Source organism: Mustela lutreola, chromosome 15 (assembly GCF_030435805.1).
Source record: "Mustela lutreola isolate mMusLut2 chromosome 15, mMusLut2.pri, whole genome shotgun sequence".
Classification (NCBI taxonomy): domain Eukaryota; kingdom Metazoa; phylum Chordata; class Mammalia; order Carnivora; family Mustelidae; genus Mustela; species Mustela lutreola.
In genome coordinates, this window is record NC_081304.1 from 1,284,982 (window position 1) to 1,294,286 (window position 9,305).

Here is a 9,305-nt window from a genome sequence, read left to right on the forward strand (position 1 = left end):
GCTGCCTTGTCACTGTGTGTGTGTGTTTTGGGGCAGCAGCTCTGACTGCATTTCTGGGCCTCCTCTGGGGTGCGCATAGATGAACCCTGCCTTGGTCTTTTCCGTGGTCATGGGGGCCAGGGAGAGTCCCCCGGCCCTGGGTGAAGGGCCCACCCAGCCCACAGGGCAAGCAAGCCCCTCCCAGGGAGGACAGGCCGTCTCCAAGGAGGGAGAGAGGGAGACCACATGCTAGAGGCGGTGGTGGGCACAGATGTTGGCTGTGGACAGAGCAGCGCTGGAAGCTTGTCCCCCAGCGCCAGGGCTGGGCTGGGCTGCCCCTGGTCCCCACTTCCAGCTCCCACATGACGTCCAAGGCACACTTGCCGCCTCCGCCAGGCTGCTGACCAGGATGACCCTGGTGAGGCATGAGCCCGCACCCTCCCAGGGATGCAGACGCAGTAGTAGGGAAGGGCGCTCCCCTCCCCACGCCTGCTGGCCGGAGGGCCCTGGTGGGGCAGGCGAGGCTGCAGTCACTCGAGCCCCGCCCCCTGGTCTCCAGAAGAGGAGACCCACAAGCCAGGCAGCCAACCCGCGGAATCCTGTGGAACCTTTGTGAATTGGGAGAGATGGGGAGGGGGGGCAGGGCAAGTGGGTCCGGACAGAGCTGGGGGGGTGGACTGGCTCCCGGAGCCTTGCGCTGGGCTGCCCTGTCAACGCCCCACCAGGGACGGGCCACTGCACCAAGCGCGGGAGCCCCTCGGCAGCCCCTGCTGCGTGTGGCTCACTGTCCCCCACACGGCTCCGGCCCGGCCTGCACGCAGTCCCAGGTGGACCCTCCGGGCACTGGTCCCTGTCTCCCCTCCCCAGGCCGCGTGGACTTCGCTCAGCATGGGTCTGAGGCCAAGTGCACTCCTGGCAGAGGCCAGCGAAGGGAAGTCGGGGACACCAAGGGAGTCCCCCGCTGTGATCACTGGGCAAGCGCCGGGCGGGGGGGAGCCCCCGTCCTCCTGCCCTGGTGTCGCCAGGGGGCAGCACAGGCCATGGGGCCTGCGGCCACCTGCTCTTCTGCAGCCTCGAGGCTCTGGTGTCTGGTTCTCAGAGGGTTAACTCAGTCCCCCTTGGCTAGTGGGCCTGCTGGGGTCCAGCCCATCTGTCCTTAAGGCTGGGCGAGGCAGTGAGGTCCGGAGCAGGCCGGGCTGAGGCGGGCACTGGGGAGAGGCTGTGGGTGGGGGCAGGATCCCTCCCTGTCCACTCTGGTCGGGCACATCCGTGCTGCACGTCCCGCCTCGCACACCTTTCCCAAAGCGCCCCAGTCCCCACGGCCCTCACTGGCTGGATTCGCTGGACGGGCTCTCAGGCCCCAGGGGCGGGGAGGGGCTTGGGCTCAGGGGAGGGGCATCTGGTCTCCACCTCCCTTCAGGCTCTGGGCCACCCGACCCCTCCAAGAGGCATTGGCCTGGGTGGGGGTCCTTGGGGGCAGGGGAGTGCCTGGCTGCTGGCTGCGGGACCACAGACCTTGTCTTGGCATCCGGCCTGTCTGGGGCGGGTGGGGTGGGTGCGGGCGGCGTGGAGGCCCCGGTGGGGCTGTGCAGGGCTGAGAGGGGCCCTCTCCCCAGGGTCGGCCGCTCGCACCCAGAGGGTCACTCTCACCTCACCTGCGCTGGGTTTTTCCTGAGACCCGGATCCGCGTGGGAGGATCCACCCCCGCAAGACCCTGCGACCGGCCTAACCCCGCACTCCGCCGGGGGCACCTGCCGGGGCGGGGGTGTCCCACCCGCTGGACCCCACTCCGGGCCACACGCGCCCGCCCTGCGTCTGCTGCGCTGCGGGGTGGGGAGGTGGAGCAGCCGCGGCCGGAGCCCCGGGGCTGGGGCGGGCCGTCCGCGCACGACCCTCCCCTCGCGGCGCCACGGAGCCCGCCAGCCGCTGCGTCCCAGACACGGTTTAATGGGGGGGACGCGCCCCCGCTCAGTACTCCCAGAGCGCGACCCCGGCCGGCGTGTCCGCGTCCGCGCGCAGCAGCCCCGAGGCGCCCCCGCGCAGGTACTTGCCACCCCGGGCGCGGATGGCCAGGCGGCCGCGCTCGCGGAACTCGAAGACGAAGTCCTCGGGCCGCTCGCCGTCGCTGTACACGCTGCCGTGGCTGCCGGTGTACCAGAACCCGCCGCCGCGGCCTGCGGGCGGGGGCCGGGTCGGCGGGGCGCGCGCGGGAGCCGGGGGCCGCGCCCACCCCCGCCCCAGGGGGGCCCCTGCCCCGCGCCCGCGCACCTCGGATCTGGTAGGCGCCGTCGCTGAAGCTCAGGTGGAAGACGTCGTAGACGGAGCGGTTGGTGTCCAGCTGGTTGGAGCCCCGGCGGTGGCAGACGAAGCCGTCCAGGCCCCGCAGCACGAGGATGGGCCGGTTGATGAGCTTGAGAATGAACTCCTCGTCCTCACCTGGCGGGGAGGAGGGGCTGAGGCGCCACGGCCCCGCCCGCCGTCCTCCCCGGGGTGGGTAGGATGGGGGGGGTCTGGGGGTCTGGGGGCAGAAGGGGCCCAGATTCCTGGCCTGGACACTTGTGGGCCCACATCTGCCATTGCCATGACTCGTGTGACCTTGGCAAGAGGCCTGTTACCGCTAAGCCCCAGGTTCCCCAAATGTGCGGTGGAGATCGGGGGCTCTGATTTCTCCCTGTTGTCCAGAGCAATCTTGACCAACAAGGAGGACCCCTGCCAAGGCCGCCCGGACAGGGAGGAGGGACCAGCTCAGCGGTGAGGACGCCCTGGGCCCTGGGACTGGTGAGGAGTGCTCACCCACAAAATCGCTGACGGCCGCCAGCTGTCCGTTCTTCTTCATGCACACATAGCGGCCATTACTGGCCTTGAGGGCCACCCGCCGGCCACGCCACTCCACCTCAAACATGGTGTTTGCAGAACTGGGAAGGTCAGGGTAAAGTCCCCTCAGAGCAGCAAGACAGGAGCTCAGGGTCAGGCTTTCCCATCCCCCTCAGGTCCAGTACCAACCCCCGGGGAGGGGGGGACAGGCGCTCGCCTTCCATGGACACAGCCGCCACTGTTAAGAGCTGCCCCTTGCCCAGTGAGTATTTACTCGGCTGGGCCGATTCAGTGGTCCTTGTGGTGGAGGTGGAGGTGGGGGAGGCCGTGGAGATGGTGGTGATTGGGGCAGTGGAGGAGGCGTGGTGGTGGAGGTGGTGGTGGCGGTCATGGTCATGGTGGTGGAGATGGGGATGGGGCACTCACACCTGTGTGGCTGTGGCGTGGATGCCCCCGTGCGTGACAAGGGTCCAGTAGCCCCCGGTACTGGAATAGAAGGTGCACTTCCTCGTCTCCTGGTCAATTTGCATCAGGAAGGTCTCATGAAGCAGCTCCTCGTCCTGGTTGGCTGAGACATTGACCCCTAGAGGGAGGATAGAGGAAGCCCCTCACACCTCTCCCCAGGTCGGGGGTGGGGAGCAGAAAGATGGGGAAAAGCATGCTCTTGGGGCAACCCTGAAGGCAGAAGGGGTCTCAGAACCCTTTGGAATTAAGATTTGGAAGGCGCTTTTCGGAGAGTAGGAGGTGGTGCCGCCATGGCCATGTGGGCACACTGTGGACTGCAGTGTCCAGTTCCCTGAAGGTCCTTGGCAAAGCTCCTACCGCAGCCCCAGGAGCCAGACCCTTCTGTGCCAGCAAATCCCCTGCCTCTGCTAATCATTAGGTAATCTGCTTGCTACTGCTCTCTCGACCCAAGATTTACACCAGCCTCTATTTATAACTCACCCCTAAGCCCCTGGATAAGCACAGTGAAGTTCCTCTTCTTCCCCAAGCCAGGGCCCAAGTTGGGGAAGACCCCAGCTGGGGCCTAGGGTCCATTCCTGGGCACAGAGGAAAACCTGGCCCACTGTCCCCACCCCAGCCCCCCTTTTTACGTGTCTGGTCTCTTAGGAACCCTGAAGGAGGGCAAAACTCCCTGGGGCGCTGCCTGGGGTTCCTGGAGGATGGAACTGGGGATAACCATGCCCAGGATGCGGGGCAGAGGCCAGGCTCTAGAGTCTCCCTAGTATCGTCCCATAAACCATGCCCCGGTTTCCAGGGATGTGACAGATCCCAGAGCTCCCCGTGAGGCCAGGCTCCAGTGTGAAGCAGGAGGAAATGGAGCCCTGAGGGTCAGGGCCAGATCCTGTGCAGCCTTGTCCCCAGGAAGGTAGAGCAGGCACCGGGCACGTGTGTGCTGGAGAGGGTGGGACCTGCTGTCCTTCAGCTCCCAAGGTCGCTCCCTCCAAAGCCGCCCAGTGAGGTCTCTTGTCTCCCTTCTCACATGGACCCCGCCGTCCCATCAGCAGCACTGAACTGAGTGGGCACCTGAGGCTCCAGGCATGTGCCCGGCAGTAACGACACAGATGACAGTTTGTCCGAGGCCTGTGGGTGCTGCGGGCCTGGGCTGGGGTGGCTCCTGGAGAAGGTGACACTGAAACAGACCACGGAGGGTGGGAGACCCGTCCCTGCAGGTGCTGAGGGCAGAGGGAGGCTAGGTCTCCTGAGTCGGGCTACACCGTGGCCCCTCGGAGGCCGACCCCACTGGCATCCCCAGCATCGCCCCAGACAGACTGGCCGAGGGGTTTCTGACTCCCACAGCTTCTGCTGGAATAGCAGCAGCTGTCTTGTGACCACAAGGCACCCAGCTTGAGGTCAGAGCTGTCCTCCGAGAGCAGCTCCACAAGGAGGAGAGAGCAAAGGGTTCTGAGAACTCCATGGAGCCGGTGATGGTGTCCTGCCTGGGTCCCCACCGCCTCGTGCCTCCAGACTTCCATTTACAGGAGATGATGTCCTCGTAGCCTGAGCCACGTGGTCTGTTTTCTGAGCTCCACTGTCCCACTCAAGGCTGGCAGAGGGGGCAACAGAAACAGCCGACTCTGGCCAATGGGGGCAGCCCAAAAAGATACTGGAGGGGCACCTGGGTGGCTCAGTGGGTTGAGGCCTCTGTCTTTGGCTCAGTAAATGATCCCAGGGTCCTAGGATCGAGCCCCGCATTGGGCTCTCTGCTCAGCAGGGGGCCTGCTTCTCCCTCTCTCTCTGCCTGCCTGTCTGCCTACTTGTGATCTGTCAAATAAATAAATAAAATCTTGAAAGAAAAAAAAAGATACTGGGTGGGGAAAACAGGCCAGCCAGGGGGTACTCCGAGACCCCCTATGGGAAGTAGACAGGTTCGGGGGCTACCTGGCCAGCAGAATTGTTGGGATCCCGTCACCACCCCGCAGCAGATCCCACAGCGTAGCTGTCTCCTCCCCCAGGACAGACACGCACATCCTGCTTCCTCGTTGACTCGCTGCCAAGTCCACATCTGAACATCTGGGGGGGCAGGTCACATGCCTGGAGGCGAGCAGGCGAATGTGGGGTGCCTCTGACTTCTATGCAGAAGGCAGAGCCTGTCCTTAGTCGGGGTGCGGCTGGGACAGACAGAGTCAGGTGCAGGGGCTCTGGGGGGAAGCAGAGCCCATATGCGCAGTCCCTCGCCGCCACTACCAGCGCGCTCTGTCCCTCCACTGCCTGCAGCACCACGGCCTTACCCGCGGCTCCTGTGTGCACCCCCCTGCCGACAGAGGATGCGGCTCACGTGGTTGACAAACCAGGCAACTCCCACAGGCCAGAGAATGGTGTGGCCAGACCGCCGGGCCTGTGCCAGGAAGGACAGGGCGGACAGTCCGTCGTGCCCTGGGACATGGCCATGTTCCAGACAGGCGTTCAGGAGGTGTTTGTGGACTGCCCGTTGCGGCGCAGGACTGGCCTTGGGAACCCTGGCTCCAGGCAGGGGGGGCCCTTCTGCATGCCCACGGCTGGGCCTCAGCCAACAGGACTAGCAGGTGGCAGTGGGGCTGGTAAGGGCATGCCTGGCCACTCCTGGGGGCACAGACCCAGGGGCCCACGCAGGGGACAGTTGCAACTGCTGGCCTGGGCCCGGTTTCATCTTGGGGAAGGAGGGATTGCCCGTGCCCACAGGCATGGAATGGTGTGCCGAAAGGCACGCTTGCCACGCGAGGCAGGGAGCCAATGGGCCAGGACAGGATGGGCAGCCAGCTCCACCCAGCTGGCAGAGACCGTGCCTGCCGCCAGGAAGCCTGGGCCCCGGGGGAGGCCACCAGACCGGAGGGACCCCGAGGTCCTTCCACACTCCACCCCAGGCTGGGTGAGGATCCCCACGGGTCAGGCATGGGTGGTGTGGGCACCAGGGCCCTGCCCATGGCACTCCTGCTGGCTCCTTAGCCTGTGCGTGGCCCCTTCCCCCACGTCCTGTGAAGTTCAGAAAATGAAGCAGGAGAAGAGAAGGCGAGGGTAAGGGGTGGGGGGCCGGCCCAGCACGGGCGGGACCTGCCCTCCGCACCCCTGCGGCAGCGGGCCGGGGCTCCGCGGTCCTGTGTCCAGCACGGCCTGGGCTCAGGGGTCCTGAGAAGGATCCTGTCCGCCCGACGCTGAAGCCACCAGTGCTCGGCCGCCACCCCCACGCGGGACCCCAGGCCCCCCCCCCGCCCCGCCCCTCGTGCTGCGCCCCACTGGCCACCACCCGTGCGGTGAGGATGCCACTACCCAGCCCGGTCCGCGTGGCCGGCCGCTGCACCCACGTCACCTTGCCGCACGGACACGTAGCGGTGGTTGGCGGCCACCAGCACCACCTGCGGGTGACTCTCCTCCAGGTCGAAGAGCTCGTCCTTGCCCGGCCGCGTGTTGCGGCCCGCCCTGAGTGTGCCGGCCGGCCCCACGGGCGCCAGGTAGTGGCCGTCGGTGTCCTTGAAGGCCAGCTTGCCGGCCTTGAACTCCAGTGTGTAGCGGGCCTGCGGCTCAGGCTCCCGCACCAGGCGGCCGTCGCTGCGCAGGTAGCGGCTGTCACAGGACCGCAGGCAGTACTGCCGGCTCCGGAAGATGAGCGTGATGAGCGCGTCCACGCCCCAGGGCCTGTCGCTGTCGGCCGCCATCTCGTCCTCCTGCGCGCACAGGTGCACGTAGCGCCGGCGGCTGACGCTCAGCAGGTGCGCCTGCGGGTGGGTGGCCAGGTGCACGGTCCAGAGCTCGGCCGCCGAGATGGCCGTGGCGAAGCAGGACAGCTGGTCCTCGGTGCCACCGAAGAAGCGGCCGTGCGGCTCCGACCGCAGCGCCCAGCGCCCGTCGGGCTGCGGCAGCACCAGGAAGCGGCAGTCGCGGCCCGGTCGCTCGGCCTCACAGGCCACGCGCCCGTCCTCCTCGGCGGACAGGTAGCGGCCCAGGTGGCTGCTGCGGAAGAGCACGGCGCAGCCCTGCCCCGGGTCAGGCTCCAGCACCCACGTCTGCTTCCTCTTGAGGCTGGGGGCCGAGGCGTTGACCTTGAAGCCAAAGTTCTCGGCCGTCAGGTAGCGGCCGGTGTCGTTGACGAGGCCGAACTGGACCTTCAGCTCCTGGTGCAGGCCGTTGGTGGGCATCTTCAGGGCCGGCCCAGCACCCCGCGAGGGGCCTGCGAGGCGCTCTCCGCGTGCTCACAGCCCCCGAGGTCCCCCCGAGGCCCGGCCGGCGGCATGGACCCGCCACCCTCTGGCCAGTGGCTGCGGGCCCGCGGGTGGCAGCGGACGGGCGGGGGGGGCGGATCAGAGCTGCGCCGGCTTAGGGACAGCGGCTGCCTTTTGTTACCCCAGCTTGGATTTCAGCCACTCGCGGACTGCTCCAGCGGCCGGAGCCCCAGGGCCAGCAGGGGTGGAGAGCTCCGCCCGCCGAGGGCTGACCACCTCCCTGTCCACACTGGGGCCGTCCGGCCCTGTGCCCCGCCTCCCGGCCCCTGCGCCGCTCAGGCTTTCTCCTCGCTGTGCCCCACGCCAGGGCCCCCAGACCCAGTGCACGGACTCACCAGCCCAGCTCCTTCCCAACGTCGAGAAAGCTGCCTGGTGGAAAACTCAGCGAGACCGCAACCCGATCGCAGCCCTCCGCCCCGGCGGCCGCCAGAACCCCCGCCAGATCCAGTTACTGCTTCTCTGATTCCTGGTGCCAGGAGCCCAGCAAGGCCCCCCAACTCCGGCAGCCTGGAGCTGGAGTCGCGTGCCGTCCCCCTCAGCCATCCCCGGGCTGCAGCCGGCAGCCCAGGACCTGCACCTGCCCCAGGGTGGCCGGGGCGGGGAAGGTGGCACCCAGGGGATGTGGGGCCGGGGAGTGGCCACGTGTGCCCTGGTGCCCCTATCCTGGCACCCAGGCCCCAGCCAGGGTCACGCTCACTCACATCAGGCCAGGCGGCCTGGCTGTGCGGGGCCGGGAGGGGGCCCCGGTCCGCGGAGTGTGAACACAGAACAGGGGCCATCCTGAAGCCGGCGGCGGTCGGACCCAGGGTCAGAGGACCAGGCCTCGGCTGACCCCTGTGCCTTAAGCACCTCAAGAAGCCCACGAGGCTGCTCCCCTTTCCCTGCGTGAGCTGTGGTGAAGCCAGCCTTGCTGCGGGGGCCTGGGGACTGTTTCTCCTGTGGCTGGGGCAACTCGCCTGACTTGCGGCGTCTTTATGGAGCCTGGTCCCAGGTGCGCTTGGGGGGCAAAGCCCTCTCAGCAGAAGCAGTGTGGCCAGCCCGCTAGGAGAGGCCAGAAGCTGCCCCCACCCCACCCCACCCCCGCCGACCCAGCACCTCCAGCCGCAGCCCCCACCTGGCTGTGCTCCCTCCTCCCTGAGTCCAGGGGGCCACATCCCCGGGGACCCGCAGGGGCCAGCCCAGCCGCACCCTGCCTGTCTGTCTCCTGCACCTGCCTCAGGGGCTGGGAGCCAAGTAGTGAAACTAGAGCTGCCCGGCCTGGTCCCAGGCCGGCCTCGGTGGCCTCTTCCTCATGACAGTGTGTGACCCTCAGGCCTCCCTGGGGGAGTGGGCCTGGGGCCGCGGGCATTTCCAGCCACAGCCCTGTGGGCTCTTGATGCCGCAGGCTCACCGCTCTGACCCTCTGGGGGCCATGATGGGGCCCAGTGCTGTGAGGGTCCAGCCGAGGGTGGGGGCTGGGGTCGGGCAGGCCAGACGGCTCGGGCGTCCTTCCCTCAAACCCGGGCAGCAGCTTCAGTGCCCGGCAGCACCGAGGACCAGGGTGGGACGCTGGGAGACACGCCCGGGCCCCCGTCCCCCCGGCAGCGCTGTGCAAGCTGCGAGATGGTCCAGGGGCTGGTCTAGCCCTGTCCACCTCTGTGGCCCCCACTCGCTGATGGGGCCCCAACTGTGGGCCTGACTGCGCTGCGTGCCAGGTGCCCGCTGGCAGGGAGAGACGGTCCAGGGTAGCACCCCCTCCCCACGGAGCGTGCCCAGGGCCCAGGCCTTGCCTCGATGCCAGGCAGATGTCCCTGGTCTGGGGGTACACGCCATGAG

At 67.7% G+C, this 9,305-nt stretch overlaps 1 protein-coding gene across 1 annotated transcript; it reads right to left on the reverse strand.

Annotated features, from left to right (window-relative positions):
- Positions 1 to 1,913: 1,913 nt before the first annotated feature.
- On the reverse strand, positions 1,914 to 8,439 carry FSCN2 (fascin actin-bundling protein 2, retinal). The gene is made up of 5 exons (XM_059148576.1): positions 6,581 to 8,439; positions 3,220 to 3,376; positions 2,773 to 2,894; positions 2,248 to 2,415; positions 1,914 to 2,153 (listed from the first exon to the last, which is right to left on the reverse strand). Exons 1-5 carry the CDS (start codon positions 7,404 to 7,406, stop codon positions 1,948 to 1,950), a joined length of 1,479 nt encoding a protein of 492 aa, XP_059004559.1. The 5' UTR covers positions 7,407 to 8,439; the 3' UTR covers positions 1,914 to 1,947.
- Between the last annotated feature and the right edge of the window lie 866 nt (positions 8,440 to 9,305).

Excerpts from the sequence above, each read along its gene's own strand:
- FSCN2 (XM_059148576.1), bottom strand. The coding sequence starts at position 7,406 with ATGCCCACCAACGGCCTGCACCAGGAGCTGAAGGTCCAGTTCGGCCTC. Across the intron at positions 2,895-3,219 it reads CACGCCACAGCCACACAGGT|TTCTGCAAACACCATGTTTG; the intron begins GTGAGTGCCCCA and ends TGACCTTCCCAG. Across the intron at positions 2,154-2,247 it reads CGGCGCCTACCAGATCCGAG|GCCGCGGCGGCGGGTTCTGG; the intron begins GTGCGCGGGCGC and ends CCCCGCCCGCAG.